Here is a 16,039-nt window from a genome sequence, read left to right on the forward strand (position 1 = left end):
AGAGAGAGAGAGATAAAGAACGACAACGAGAGAAAGACATGACCTTATGTTACCTCATGAACTAATCTGGATTAGTTAAAGGTCAGCTCAAAGCCATCTGCTAGACTGTAAACGCACACTCACACAAACACCCCCACACACACATGCACTATGTGTGCACATTACCAGGACTATCGCAAGATTTGTTTGCTCTTGAGGGAATTCGTGGCTTTTTCACCGGGGGTTTAGGGTCAGAGGAGATCTCCACTTCCCCCGTGCTGTCTTCCTCTATGCCTGAATGAAAGCCTTAAAGTTAAATGCAAAAATAATAAAGAGCGTTATTCTAGTATGCTTTGGTATTTAAGGTCATTAGAATATCATTAAATGAATAATATTAATAATAAGTCAGAACCTGACCTGCCTCACAGGAGTGGATCTTTCGGTTCCTGTGAGGCCTCGTGGTCACAACAGAGTAAACGACTTCCTCATCACCTAGCCATTCATACCAGTTCACATCCATACACCAAGATCATCATCAAATATCATGGATATATTGTATGTACTGTACAAAAACATCCCCGGATGTAATTCAATAATTTAAAGTGATGTTTGTAAAAGTAATGATTCCTGACATCAATGAAGCGATTTGGATGAACCCCAAAATTGTAGGTTCTGCAGGTAGTACTTTGTTTTCATGCCAATAAGGAGTCCACGCTCTGCAAAGAACCTTGATGTCGAAAGGTATCATTCATGACTAAAAGAAGTTAAACAACAATAGTTGTACCATGGAATACCATGAAGGTCCAGATCAGCAACTGGAGAAAACAGGGTGCGATCTTATTCTTTACATGTCTGGGCTAAGGGGTAAGGTGGATAGATGGCAGGGGGTAGGGTGGCTAGAGGGCCTAGGGAGTGGGGTGGCTAGAGGTTTACTGGGTAAGGTGGATAGATGGCTAGGTAGTAGGGTGGCCAGAGGGCTAGGCAGTAGTTTGGCTAAAGGGTCTAGGTTGTAGGGTGGATAGATGGCTAGGGGGTAGGGTGACTAAAGGAATAGGAGGTAGGGAGGATAGAAGGCTAGTGGGTGAGGTGGATAGATGGCTAGCGGGTAGGGTGGCCAAAGGTCTAGGCGATAGTTTGGCTAAATGGCTTGAGGGTAAGGTGGATAGAGGGGTAGAATTTACGGTTGCAAGACGATTAGAGGTAAAGTGAAAAGAGGGCAATGGAGTTAGGGTGGCTAGATTGCTAGGGGGTAGAACAGCTAGAAAGCTATGGGGTAAGGTGGCTAGAGGGCTAGAGGGTAAGGTGACTAGATGGCTATGAGGTAGGGTGACAAGGGTGACCCAGTCAGATCCAAAGGTCTGAATCATCTTAAATTGGTTTGAAGAAGGTGGGCACAAGGCATCTTCTCAGTCTGATCTTTTGCAAAGATGAATCGGTAGGCGAAAAATTTACTGGCTAATGTAGATGTTGTATATTCTGATTCGTTTTTCATTTAAATTCTGTCAGTTGCACAAACATTTCATATGATATGAGAAAACGTCTGATTCTAATGTACCTTTAGGGACAGCAGAATCTATGGATCTGGATGCAGGCTTAACCAGGGCAGGCATTACCTGAGGCTGCATGGTGAATTTCTCTGGTGAATTATCTAGCTGGGGAACAACATTACAAACGAATATGAATTGACCAGTTACAAGGCTGCACTTAGTACTAAAGGTACTATAGGTATGTATTAACATGCACGCATATATACCAATCAGGCATATTATGACCGGTGAAGTGAAAAACAATGATTATCTCTTCAACATGGCACCTGTTAGTGGGTGGGAAATATTAGACAGCAACTTAACATTTTTCTCCTTAAAGCTGATGTGTTTGAAGCAGGAAAAATAGGCAAGCGTAAGGATTTCAGCGAGTTTGACAAGGACCAAATTGTGTTGGCTAGACGACTGGGTCAGAGCATCTACAAAACTTCAGCTTTTGTGGGGAGTCATCAGTATCTATCAAAAGAGGCAGGAACAGTGGTGAAACGGCGACAGGGTCATGGGTGGCCGAGGATCATTGATGCACTTTGGGAGGGAAGGTTGGCCCATGTGGTCCGATCCAACAGACGAGCTCCTGTAGCTCACATTGCTGAAATAGGTAATGCTGTTAATGCTCGACAGGTCAGAACCGTTTTGGCAGCAAAAGGGGGACCAACACAACATTAGGCAGGTGGCCATAATGTTATGCCTGATCAGGGTATAAACACAAGCTATACACCTTTTCAGAAATGGGAGGAGTCTGTCCTTCTGCTTTTTGCTCGTCTTGACTCGGAATTGTGTCTTTTTCGTCGTTCTCTGCTCCAGTGTCCTCTTCAGTGCTTTCTCCTGCAACAGCAAAGAAAAATCAGCACCAAGCACAATCTCAGTCGAACTTCACCATCATAATCGTCGTCATCATCATCACGTTCTAACTAAACTAAAAAAACTTTCTCCCATTAGGGGTCACCACAGCGGATCATCCGTATACATGATCCGCATGTTCGATTTGGCACATGTTTTTACGCTGGATGCCCTTCCTAACGCAACCCTCCCCATTTATCTGGGCTTGGGACCGGCACTAAGAGTGCACTGGCTTGTGCAACCCTAATGGCTGGGGTTGGTGCATTTCAACTAAACTATATGGACAAAAAGGTTGTGAACACCTGACCATGAGAAGCTTTTTGAACATCCCATTCCACATTCTGTCAAAATTGGCTGTTATAATATCCTCCACACTTCTGGGAAGATGTGCCACTAGTTTTTCGTGAAGGGGTTAGTAATTTAGGTAGCGTTATGGGGTGAATAATACTGGGGTGCACTCTGCGTTGTAGTTCATCCCAAAGGTGTTCAATAGGGTTGAGGTCAGAGCTCTATAGCAGGAGCTCTTCCACTCCAACCCATATAAAGCATATCATATTATATATTTTTTTTGCACAGGGGCATTGCCATATTAGAACAGGTTAGGGTCTCCTAGTTTAAGTAAAGGGAACCTTTCATGCTACCACATCCAAAGAAAATTTATACGATTGTGTGCCTCCAACTTTTAGTTTAAAGCAGAGCCACATATGGCTTGGAAAGTCAGGTTTTTCAAATTTTTTGTTCATAAAGAATTTTTATTATGATTTAAATGCCTGCATTACCGGAGCTCTCAACCAGATGGTGCTGTTTCATGTTACCCAGTCTCGGCTTGGTACTCTGAGGAGGAGGCTCTGGTCTCTCGAGTCTCTTCTGCAACTCTGCCATGACTTCGTCCTCCGTATGAGTAGAGGACGAGGTCGAACACTGGGCATGCTGATCTTCTTGATTGTCATTAGAAACTTTCTGTCCTTTATTGGCTCGGTTTGAGGAGACGAGCACTTCACTGTACTCGTTTAACTGTTTGAAAATATAAGAAAGAGAGAAGAAGGCAGATTCTCATGACTCATGGACATATCATAGGATCATAGAATCATGCACCAGAGGTCATGGGGTCTAGTTTGCTGTTGTAATTTAGTATAAAAGGAACAAATCACAACAGCAAATTAGACCTCATGACCTCTGGTTTTAATGGAAAGGGGTTTTAATGGAAAGGTTTTTTTCCCTTATAATCCAATTCCATACTTTTTCATACTTTTCATACATACACACATTCATACATATATGAATAGGAAACCCTGTATAACAATATTTTGTCGTACTTGTCTCGGTGCGATGGAGGACGGGCTCACCGGCCTCATCCCGGGCAAGGGAATGCCATGAATGGTTTGGCATAAGATCTGAGGAGATGCTTGATATCCCGTCTCACCGTTGTCTTCCTCGCACGATGCGTCGGCCCTCCGCGAATTCTTAGGGTGATGAATCACAGCGTACAGGTTCTCGGTGCCAGCGCTGCCATTTAAAGAAGAAATGATCAGCAAACACAACCCTGTAGTGATCTTAGAGTACAGAGAGTACTTTTTTTAAACACATTATGTTTGGATGGATGACAGATTTTAGGATGTGTGACAGTTAAATGAGGGATGAGGAACGCCGACTGCGAATAAATAATTGAATAAATAAGCAGGGAAAGAAGAAACAGCCTGGAAGAAAGCACACGATTTTGTGCCGTTTGAAAAGTGCTTCAGTCGTATTCTTTGCTATCTTTAGAAAACTTGCCAAAAAACTTGCCAAAGTTCCAATTCATCCCAGAGCGGTTTAATAGGATTTAGGTGCGGCGACTGGGCAGGCCATTCCATGACAGATAACACTTTGCTCTCTAAATAATGCTTACAGTGATTTAACATTCAACAGGTCACTGTCTTGTTGGATAAGAATCAGAAATAGCTTTATTACCAAGTTTGTTTACACACACAAGGAATTTGACTTGGTGACAAGAGCTTCCAGTGCAGGAGAAAGTACTGACATATATAACAAAATATAACAGACAATTAAACAATGCAATACAAAATGAACAATTTGGTTTGAAAGAAGCAGATGTAGAGGACAGGGGGGTATGGAGACGGACGATCCGCTGTTGCGACCCAAAATAAGTATTTTAATTGTTCAGCCTATGGGGAAAAAATAGTTTTTGTGCCTGAATGTTCTGGTGTACGGCCCTCTGTAGCGCCGACCAGGAGGCAACAGTTCTAAAGAGAGTGGGCTCGTAGTGTGGGGTCCAAAGTGATTTTCATAGCCCTTTTCCTCACTCTGAATGAGTAAAGATTTTGGAGATTGGGAAGTGGGGCACCAATAATCCTCTTAGCAGTCCCGACCCTTCCGCTGTAGCCTCTTGTTGTCTGATTTGGTAGCTAAACCAAACCAGACAGTTCTAGTTGTACACAGGACAGACTCAATGATGGCCGAGTAGAACTGTTTCAGCAGCTCCTGTGGCAGGTTGATTTTAATCAGTTGGCGAAGGAAGTACATCCTCTGCTATGCCTTTTTCGCAATGGAGTCAATATTATTGTCTTGCTTCAGGTGAATTCAGTTCCAATGAGCTGCAGTCCAAATAAATAGTATGGTGTTGAAGTATGGAATGGTTGCCATGTTCTTTCCTTTTACCCAGAATAAGCCTCCAACCTTCCCTGCTCCAAAACAACCACAAACCTTTAAGCTTCCACCTCCATGTTTGACTGTGGGCATAAGTCAGTCTGCTAACATCATCTCTCCTGTGCTCCACCTCATATAAGTTCTCCTAGAGAATGAAATGTCCAATTTGGGCTCCACAGAACTTTCCTCCAGTCATTGTCATTGTCACTGTCCAATTTTTGTGTGTTTTTGCCATTGACAATGCATGTGTCTCCAAAAACCCCCAAACCTTTCCAAACTTTGCACAAACAAACAAATGAAATCAATAAAACAATAATATGCAATTTAACAATTCATATTAACAACAATTCATCATCATCATCAAACTTCTGCTTGACATTTAAATGAATAAAAATTGGAATTAATTGAATAAAACCATGCATAAAACATTAAATCAACATCACAAACCCCTGCTTCCCAGTTTGGAATTCCAGCTCCCAACAACCACTGCGGCTTCCAAATCTGGCAGCAGTGAAACTCCAGCTCCCAAGCCACACGGACACACACACGAACACTCTCCACACACACTCTCCATCTCCAATCTTCTGAATAAACGGTCTGCTCAATTACACACCCACACACACACACTCAAATAAAGACTTAAATTCTCTCTAAAGTAATGTTAAATGTGACCCTCTTCATTGACTTACCAAGTTTTATAATACAAAAGATTCCAGTCTAGTTTTGTAACATGGCTGCTGCACAAGGCTGCACGCACAGTCACAGGGAGCACCGACCTTTATAAGTCAGTCCTTCAAAAGCTAATGTCCTGTGCACATCTGGAGCTGTGCACCTGGTGCTATTTCGACCACGTGCGTTACCACATCGGCCATTCTGACCCCGTACGGACCCAGTCACCGAGCTCTGGGAGCGCTGTATCGCTGTGCAAGGGGACGATTTTGAAGCATCTACAGTTGTGCGAGTTTCACGATGATACGGGTTTCCATTTCAGACGACAGAAATATACCGTCATAAAGCTGGTGGTTAAAACTAAATAAATAAATAACTTTATCAGCGAAGCCAACTTCCAAATTTAATGTACCAGCTGAAGGCAAAAGACATTTATACCCTTAATGCAAAAATGAACAAAACAAACGAAAACATATAATTATGTCTGACAGATGCTTCTTCTTCATCACAAGCAACAAAGAAACAGCTATTTATAGTGAAACAATTACAATTCTATTCGTGTTGATGGTGGATTGGCTGGGTAGTGATGTCCCAGGGAGCCCTCATGCCTGTGTTACCTTCTGGCTCTCTTCTTTTTTAGTATTGCAGTCACAGGCCAGACCTGCCAGAGTTCCTATGCGTACAGTTGACACCTCTTAAAAAAAGAAACGGTGAAATACACTATATGGACAAAAGCGCTTGGACACCTGATTGGATTTCAATGTTGTTTTGGAGCATCTATTTCCACATTAAGTCCCCATTCGCTCTTATAATAACCTCCACTATTCTAGGAAGATGTTCCACTAGATTTTAAATGGGCTTGTGGAGATTTGTGAGATTTTATTAAGCTAAAAGCAGGTTAAAAAAGTCATGTAGTGAAAAGAAGACTTTGAGGACACTTTCCAGACGTTTCAGGAATGCTGGGAGCACTGTATTGCTGTACAAGGGGACTATTTTAAAGGTGATGGTGCATAACGTACATAAAATACTTCCGTGTAACCAGAGCGAAGTCTCAAAACTTTGATACTACCTCGTAAAATCTAATGACATCCTAAACAATTTGTGTTTTTCCAAAAGCTTTAGGGAGGAACCAAATATGGCTGGAAAAATCACATGTTTAAATATATTTGTCTAAGAGCTGGTTACTATATGAGGCTAATTCATATTCTGGCACAGATGGATCCCAAAAAAGAGAAAAGAATATCACCACAGGACCAAATCTTACCCTTACTTTAGTAAACTATCAACATCGGATGGTCTGGATTTTGCAAACAAGTGTCCTCATTAGTTTTCAGGGAGTTTTTCCTTGCCCCTCTCAAACCCTCTGGCTTGCTGAGAAAGAGTGTCTGTACTGCATTGTCTATCTGATATTAAGTTCAATTCCTTTTCGAGAAACAATTTCTAAGTGTGTCTGAATGATTTATAGACACTCTGCTAACTTGTATGTATGTACCCCCTGCCTAATAGTGGCCTCCTTCATATCCTCCCAGAAGCTATCGATCTGATGTAAGTAGCATAGTAGCATGCCTGAGTGCTGGATGAGGTTTCTAAAGAGGAACGACAGATGAGAAAAACGAGAGGATGAAAACGGGAAGAGACAACACCAATTGTGTGCACTCCGACAGTACGGTACGTCTTGACAAAACTTGTCTAGGTGACATTGAAAAGAAAAACGTACTTGGTGCGACATTCGTCCCCACACACTTCGCCCTGGATCGCAGGCTCCGGCTCTTGATACGATGCAGAGTAGCGGTTCTTCCTGAACCCCGAAAAAATGGACAACACGTTACGCCTCTTTTTCCGTCTCAGAGACTGGACGTGATGAGAAGATATTTGACTGTAAAAACAGACAAAATCCACAACAAGGCTTTTTAAGATTGTTTTGTTGGAAGTCTCCAGTATCAGCGGTAAAACTGTAATTGAGTTTCCAGTGCCCCTCTAGAACAAGAAATACTTTGCGACATGGAAATGGCAAACCTGTCTGGTAAGACCCTCTTGGTGTAGAAATCAGGAAGTCCCTCATCCAAAAGGTTCACCCCACCATTTTCAGACAAATGCTGCAAGATAAGTGGAAAGAAGCAGTTAGGATCACAGCATGTCCGTTTGTTTTAAATCTAAGGCCCTTTGCTGTTTTTGATAATCCTGCAGATTTTTAGAATAGTCATGCTAAAAAAAAAAAACAAAAAAAAAAACAAGTGCCTGCGTTTAGTTCACGGATGAATTCGATTAGCAAAGACAACCAGATCTGTAGTAGAGCAAAAACAAAAATGCAGCTCCTTTAAAGTAAATTCGGTTTCAGAGATTCAAAAAACAACAACAAAACTTCGACTAACATTTTAGCTACACTGTACAGACAAAAATTTGTCGATACCCGACCAATAGGCTGAACTAATTCGGATAAATTTGAAAATGCTAAAAAAAAAAAAAGGCTAAAAATAGTGTGGACATAGGATCGGAATGTGATTTCGAAACATTCCATTCCACATTTAGTCCCAATTTGCTGCTATAACATTTTCCGCACTTCTGGGAAGATGTTCCACTAGATTCTGGAGGATGGTTGAGGAGATTTGTGCTCATTCATCCAAACGGGTGTTAGTAAAGCCAGGTTCTGAGGTAAAGTGAGGAGGCCTGGGGTACAGACAGTGTTCCAATTCATCCCACTAGGGTTAAGGTCAGAGCTCCATAGCAGGCCAACTAAGCAAGATCTTTCATTTCCACCCATGTAAACCATATATCTTCATGAAGCTGGCTTTGTTTGTTGCCAATTCTTAAATTTTCCAGAGCTCAGTTCCCCAAAGCAGATGGATACAAGAAATATGAAAATCGTTTCTAAATATAGATTAATAGATAAAAGCTTAAGCAGTACAACTTATGTAAAACACTTCTAAGGGCTATGCGTGCAAGCCCTAAGATATTTAATCAAGGCCATGGTATCGTAAAACGTGTTTTTACTGTTGGCGAGTTAGTCGCACTTTTTAAATATTTTGAATTGAAAAAATACTAACGCCAATATTTTTAAGTATTATCTGACTAAGCATTCCATCTAAGCTTCCAGCTCAAATTCAGCCTTTTACCATATCTGGAGGGGTGTGTCCAGGCCTGTGTTTTCTTGGTGGGCGGGGACGGATATGAGTTACGTGGTGCAGAGGCGTGCCTTGAGTAGGCAAGATGGACAAATTGTCCCACAAGGCCATCCGAGAAAGCGCAACAGATGGACGAGGCGCAGACAGCGAAGGAGACAAGTTCGGATCATCCCCTAGACCTAAAAGGAAAAAGCAAAAAGTTAAAGAAGACGTTAAGACAATTGCGATTTAAAAGGGTACTGAATTGTACCCTTCTTGAACATCTTTCATCTGGTGAATTTTTTAAATGATGGACGACACAGGATTAAATAGCTTGTAAAGCAGTGTTCCAGTAACTCAACTGACCAGACTATGTGGAATCCAGATTAGCAGGTTATTGAGAAGGTCTTGTAATCAGAAGGTCTTGAGTTCAAATCACAAGACCACCAAACTAGGGCCCTTGAACGAGGCCTTTAAACCCTTGACGGCTCGTAAGTCACTCTGGATATGGGGTATGTGCCAATGCCATGACTATTTATGGCATTTGATAGACACCTTTATAATGATCTCAACTATACAACCGAGAAGTTGAGGGTTAACTCCTTGCTCAAAGGACTATCATGGGCAACCTGGTGGTGCTGGGTTTTAAACCCACAACCTTCGAAGCAGACATTCAATGTCTTAACCACTGACCTACCACCTCCCCATGAGCAAAATAAAGCAGTCATTGTGACTTTGTACTATATACTTTAATTGTTTTTAACAGCCAAAGGTGGCTCTGTAGCAGAACTGCGATTTGATCTCGAGGGTTGAGTCACTGGCTGACATTCGTCATCTTATTACACCCATTTCTCATCTGTGTACTGTACATCTTCTGACACAGATGGGTCTAATAGTCCTAGAGGCAGTTGTCGACAGTGACTCACTCAGTCTGGTGGAGACGGGCCGGATGCGTCGTGTCCTGGAGCTGCGCTTCTTTATGGCTATTGTATCCTAAGCACAGAGGAAGCAGATGACTAGCGTGCTCACGTCAAAAATAACAAAACGAACAGAAAACAGACGGCAGCACCACGCGTATTTGTTTGTTCCCAAGGCTTGTTTTGGGAGGTAATGGACATTAAATCGATTTCAAACCATAAACAACAATTTGAAAGCACTTATACTGTAAGACAGACATTAGGACATCCATTTGTTGAAAGCAGCATGTGGGATGCGGACACATTTTCTTACGATGCTGATTGTGAAATCGTCCTCTGGGATATCAGAGTCCGAAGTTCGTAGCGTGTGTCGGATCATGGCGCTGTCATCCGGTCGCCTTATGCGAGCCACCTGCTGAAGCTGTATACATAATAATTACATATAACGATAACCAGGACCATATTATTAACCATTTGTTGGTGTAATTGGAGTGTATTTTTTATTATATGATATACTATTAAAATAACAATAGCAACATGGTCTAGTAATGGTAAAAAATATTTTTTACAGTGATGTAAATTTCACCAAAACCTGGAAACCTTGGCAACAAGAACCTATATGAATTTCTGTAATACAACTGTCTTTTAAAAAATGCTGGAAATGTAGCAAAAACCTGGCAACCCGGAATAAGAACATACTGATTTCTTCAGTGCGAGTGTCTTATTTTATGATGCTAAATATTTTTGCAGAAATCAGGCAACCATAATGGCAACCCTAAATGAGGACGGATACCGATTTCTCTAGAACTAGAGTCTTGTTTTTTAATGACGCTGGATCTTTAAGTGCAACTTGGCAACCCTGAATGTGTCAAAGATAATGATTTCTGAAGTACCACTGTTTTTTCTTAAGATGCTAGAAATGTTACTGAAACCTGTCAACCCTGAAAATTTTTTGTAATACCATCTTTTTTTAAGATGCATGAAATCTTACAGGGACCTGGCAACCCTGAACAATAATTAATTTGGATTTCTGTAGCACCAGTGTCTTATTACATTTTTTTTTTTTACAAATCTAAAAAGTTTGCTAAGATCCTGGATACCGATTTCTGTAGTACCATTGTCTTTTTTAGGATGCTGGAAGTTTAGCTGAAACCTGGCAACTCTGAACAAAAAAAGATACAAATTCTTGTAGTACCAGTGTAATTTTTTTCTTTTACAAGGCTTAAAAGTTTGCAGCAACCTGGCAACCTTGAACAAGGACAGATACACATTTCTGTAATTTGAATATCTTTTTTTACGCTGCTAACAGTTTAGCTAACCCTGGCAACCCTAAACTAGAATAAATACAGATTTCTGTAGAACAAGAGTCATTTTTTACTTTTACTTTTACAATTTTCAGGAACCTGGACACCCTGTCTTTTTTATGATGTTGGATATTTTGCTAAAACCTGGAAACCCTGAAAGAGAACACATACGAATTTCTGTGCTACACCATCTTTTTTTTTAAAAATGCTAGAAATTTTGCTAAAACCTGGCAACCCTGAACAAGACTAGACACAAAATTCAGCAGTACCAGTGTCTTGTGAGTAGCGTAAAGCTCTTGAAGGATCTGGTCCACGACCGAGTTGGTGAGATAGGAAACCACGGACATCTTCACTTCTCTGAGAGGGAAAAGCGATAAGTCAGTGACAGTTACAGTTGGAATATTAACGCCGGAATATGTGGCATGTTCGGGCATAACTTAAGCCCCGTCTCTTACTCTAGTGCTTGGTTGATGTCCTGGGCTGCTCTCTCCATCAGCGCAGTGCGGATGGCAGAACGAGGGATGGACACATGCTCAGAAATAGAGGAGAGAGGTGTAGAAAGATGTTCCGCAGTAGCCGATGATAGAGGACACAATTCCCGACATAGAGATACCATGGAATCCACGATCACCTATAAAAAAATTACATATATGTAATCTTAAGAATTAATGCAGATCTTTAATAATCTCCATGACTGGATTTGGCCTTTCAATTATACACTACCGTATATATATATATATATATATATATATATATATATATATATATATATATATATATATATATATATATATTAGGCCAAAAGTATTAGGACACCCGACTTTTCGACCATATGTAGTTCCCTCGACCACCACAAAGTTAGAGGCACACAATTGTATCGCATGTCTTCGGGTGTGAAAGAAAACAAAACAAAAATAAAACTCACTTGCAGTTCCTTGTCAGCTGCTTTAGCCAGTTCTCCTGTGAGAGACTCCAGTTTTTGCCTAACTGGCCCATCTACGGAAAGCACATGAGCCAGCTCACACAGAGAAGGGTACAACTGGGAGACAACATAGACAACGGTTATTAAAAAAAAAAAAAAATCACCCACAAATAACTGCGTATAAACGCAAATTGTTTGCTTCTCTGGTGAATCCACGACTCACAGCTCGAGAGTTCCTGGCTTCCTTTAGAGCTTGTCTAGCAGCCTGAAGTTCCTCTTCATCGCCTGCCGCTCTTAATGCACATACCTGCTGCTGAACGCGAACGCACAGACGCTCCATCACCTAAAACACACAAAAGTCAAGAAATTGTTGGTGTATCCCTCAAACAACTACATCATACTTACATGATATGTATAGCTATATTTAATGTTATGTAAGACATGTCCCCTGTCCTGATCGTCCCTCCCTTACAATGCAATGACACTAGAGATTCCTTCCATGAATGCAAAATTTCGTTTTTGGTTTCCACTGCTGTACAATTCGTGTTGTTGAAACAATGTTGTTATGAACGATAAGGTAAGAAAAACATGCAATCTAGATTAGCCATAAAGAACTATTTGAACTTCTGGCCAATCAGAATGAAGTATTTCGAAAATCATCTGTGAGTTATGGATAAATTGGCCCATATATTCGAAAAACATTTGAGAAACAAGTTGTCCATAGGTTTAAAATGAACAATCATAAAAAAAAAAAAAAGGCAGAAATGGTGATACTTATACTAATAAATGAAAGCAAATTGGAATGGAGCGAGTTTCTATTTTGCTGTATTGGTTGACAGGACTTGAATGATGTACAGTACAAAAAAATTTCTGTGAAAGTGGCTAAGACTTGCCTCAATCACTGGACCGAATTGCGTAAAAAGTGTACAGGCGGCTATATATTTAAACTAATAATAATAATAATAAAGAGTAAACATATAGTAAGTATTGGGACCCCACACTTTTTCACTTTTTCAAGACCCCTAATAATACTAATCATAGGAAAACATATAACCACTATAGTGTACCTATGCACCTTTGGTGCTTGGCCCCCTAATAAGCAAGCATTTGCACCAAATGTGTGTAGGCAAACTATAGTGATTGCATGTTTTTTCCTTATTATTTTTAGGGGGCCAATCACCAAAGTTTAATAGGTACACTAATAAGAAAAAAAACACATAACCACTACATTTTGGTGCTTGGCCCTATATTATTACTAATAAGACAAACATATATAATCACTAGGGTGTACTTTTCCCCTTTTGGTACTTGGCCCCCTAAAAATAATTAGGAAAAACCAAGTAGTCAATATAGTGTGGCTACACACAGTTTGGTGCTTGGTCCCCACAATAATACTGATAAGATGAAAACATATAAAAACTATAGTGTACCTATACACCTTTGGTGCTTGGCCCCCCTAATAATCAATCAAAATAGAAGCAAAGACAAAAACCAAGCAATCACTATAGTGGTACCGTTGGTGCTTGGGACCTAAAAATAATAAGAAAAATACAAATAACCACAAAGTGCATCTACACACATTTTGGTGCTTGGCCCCCTAACATTACTAATCAGAAGAAAATATATAATCACTAGGGTGTCTTTATGCAGATTTGATGCTTGGCCCCCTAAAATAATAATAATAAAAAAAAGCAATCACTATAGTTTGCCTACACACATTTTGGTGCTTGGCCCCCTTAAAAGACAACACACTATTCCAGTAGGGTTTCTACACACCTAATAATAATAATAATAATAAGAAGAAGAAGAAGAAGGAAAACATTTAGTTCCCAGTTCTTGGCCACCTAATATTATTAGTAAGAAAAATACAAATACTATAGTGTACCAGCCCACTTTTGGTGCTTGGCCCCCTGAATAAGAATGAAAATATGCAACTATAGATGTTTTTTCTCTACCCTCTGTTAGTCCAATGCCCCATGCAAAACAGCATCCAATGTCTTGCCTATTCACGAGTCCGCTCTCACTTCCATTTCCATATGAATACCTTATCGGACATTAACAATCATTCCTGTCTTCCAGTCACAGCTGTCTTTGCTAACAAACTCGGATCTCGGCAACCCCCTGCCGCCGGTTGCATCACCTGACCGTCGGCGTGGTGAAAGTACCTGCTCAGCAGTGCTAGTCACCAGACCCTGATGCAGTCTGAGAGCCTGTTTCTGAGAGAAGCGCTGAGTCTGGTTGTTTCTTAACAATGCCCGCTGGATCTGACAGATGGAAAAAAAAGACATAGAATCGGAGTTAAAACCTGAATGCCCGACGCCGACAGCGATGTTCAGATAAACGTTCCAGTCATATGGAAATTAGCCTTATTGAATGTTTGGATGGGCAAGAAGTGCACATTTTCAAAGTTTAAAGTGTACATAATTTACATCAACTGTGCATTTTCAGTATTTTTCAATAGAAAGTATAGTTAATACAATATATATATTTTTTCTTGCTAGTACAAATTACCCGTGATATAGAAACTCCTTTTGGGCAAGAGCACAGCACAAGCAGATAATTCTCCTGTCAGTAAAATAATCTCTGTTTACTTTGAAAAGTAAACGCAACAAGAAATTCCCTGATCAACCCTTGTCAAATGCACCTTTAGGTCAACTCTAGTATGTGATAAAGATGTGTAATTCAAGTAAAAAAAGGAATCTGTAGTTCGGCCCATATGGACCATGAACCATAGGTTGAAATTTTTTTGGGCCGGTTTTGTGTAAATCTGTATTCATAAATCATTTCTAAATGTATTTCATACTGTAAATCTGCTTTGAGAAGTGGGCAAGTTCTGGAACCTGTTATGTCCATATACAGGACTACAGCAGAGACATAGTGTACTGAGACACAATAATATAGGATGTCTTTGGATGGGGAAGCGTGAAATAATCTCTCTATTTGAACTATGAGACCCGAACCTGTTCCAGCATGTCAATGCTTCTGTGCACAGATCCATGAACATATAGATTACATGGGATCTTGCCATACCCTGATGTAGGTAGTTCTTACGCTCCGGTGTTTTGTATTGATTTAAGATTTATAATCAAACTCTTGATATCACCCAAACGACAATGGGTTCCCCTATTGAGTCTGGGTCCTCACAAGGTTTCTTCCTCATTCATCTAAAAGAGTTTTTCCTTGACACAATCACCCAGAGATAAATACACATCGTTCACTTTAGTTCTTAAGTCCTGTAAAGCTGCTTATAAAAATAAACTTGAACATGAATGTTCAAAAAGCACATACGAATTTAATGAATTTAATTGTCATACACATATTGTATATACACGATTATCATCAGCTTAGTTGCATAGTTTGCAAATGCTGCTTGTCTCTACCAGTTAATATCATAATGTTTTCGCTTTGCTCACCTTCGTAATTGCCTGTTCCGTCCGCTCGGGGGAACTGCGGTACGCCTGCGAAACGTCGCTCAGCGGCACAGGCATGCATTGCAGAGTGAAATTACTGGGCCATGAGAGAGAAAGAAAGAGACACAAGGCCAGAAATGTCGATATTAGGGACGATAAGATTCACCAATTCGCATCGTTAATTCACTGACGCATCGATTTAAAAAGTGACCAATAATTTGTGTTGATGGATTTCTCCTCGCTAAACTGTTTCACTACTGCTGCGTGAATATGACGTATCACAACACTACAGAGAACGAGGCGTGTCCTGAAAACCACATAGAATACAGATTAACATGGCAGAGGTAGAGCTGTAACCTCCTGGAGACACAACAGCAAAAGAACGTCTGTTTTTATTTAGTCTTCTTTCTTTATTGTTTTTTTTTTTTTGTTTTGCACAAGAAAGGCCTGTTTGCGAAAGAGCCATGCGTTAGAAATCAATTTCTGACTGCGTGTCTGATTAAACCAAAGAAATAAAAGCAAACTATCTGCACCATATTGAGTTACAGAGCATCGTATTTTTTTTTATTGAATCGTATTGCATTGTATCTGAAATCGGATCGCACTGCATAGTAATGGGGTGAATTGTATCGCGTTACATCGGTAGCTGCCTTATATGTATCTTTAACATGTCGTATTGCTGGCTATGCATTTAGATACGAATCGCA

General features: G+C 40.4%; 1 protein-coding gene across 5 annotated transcripts in view; it reads right to left on the reverse strand.

Moving 5' to 3' along the window:
• carmil3 (capping protein regulator and myosin 1 linker 3) overlaps positions 1-16,039 on the reverse strand; it is a 58,167-nt gene that overhangs the window by 1,095 nt on the left and 41,033 nt on the right. For 3 of the 5 annotated variants that reach the window (XR_014533671.1, XM_083541625.1, XM_083541627.1), the window contains 17 exons: positions 15,336-15,429; positions 14,088-14,186; positions 12,146-12,265; positions 11,926-12,039; positions 11,456-11,631; positions 11,270-11,357; positions 10,010-10,117; positions 9,706-9,772; positions 8,792-8,979; positions 7,695-7,774; positions 7,396-7,554; positions 3,680-3,869; positions 3,143-3,377; positions 2,242-2,348; positions 1,535-1,631; positions 397-471; positions 166-285 (listed from right to left, as the gene is read on the reverse strand). Coding sequence is in view for 3 of the 5 variants with exons in the window: in XM_083541625.1 (XP_083397751.1) it covers positions 166-285; positions 397-471; positions 1,535-1,631; positions 2,242-2,348; positions 3,143-3,377; positions 3,680-3,869; positions 7,396-7,554; positions 7,695-7,774; positions 8,792-8,979; positions 9,706-9,772; positions 10,010-10,117; positions 11,270-11,357; positions 11,456-11,631; positions 11,926-12,039; positions 12,146-12,265; positions 14,088-14,186; positions 15,336-15,429 (2,117 nt within the window). In the remaining 2 variants the exon portion in view is untranslated. Of the gene's footprint in view, positions 1-123; positions 286-395; positions 472-1,534; positions 1,632-2,241; positions 2,349-3,142; positions 3,378-3,679; positions 3,870-7,395; positions 7,555-7,694; positions 7,775-8,791; positions 8,980-9,705; positions 9,773-10,009; positions 10,118-11,269; positions 11,358-11,455; positions 11,632-11,925; positions 12,040-12,145; positions 12,266-14,087; positions 14,187-15,335; positions 15,430-16,039 lie in introns of those variants that run through there. The other 2 variants (XM_083541626.1, XR_014533672.1) reach the window with 2 other exon arrangements.

Source organism: Silurus aristotelis, assembly GCF_946808225.1.
Source record: "Silurus aristotelis genome assembly, chromosome: 5".
In the NCBI taxonomy this organism is placed as follows: Eukaryota; Metazoa; Chordata; class Actinopteri; order Siluriformes; family Siluridae; genus Silurus; species Silurus aristotelis.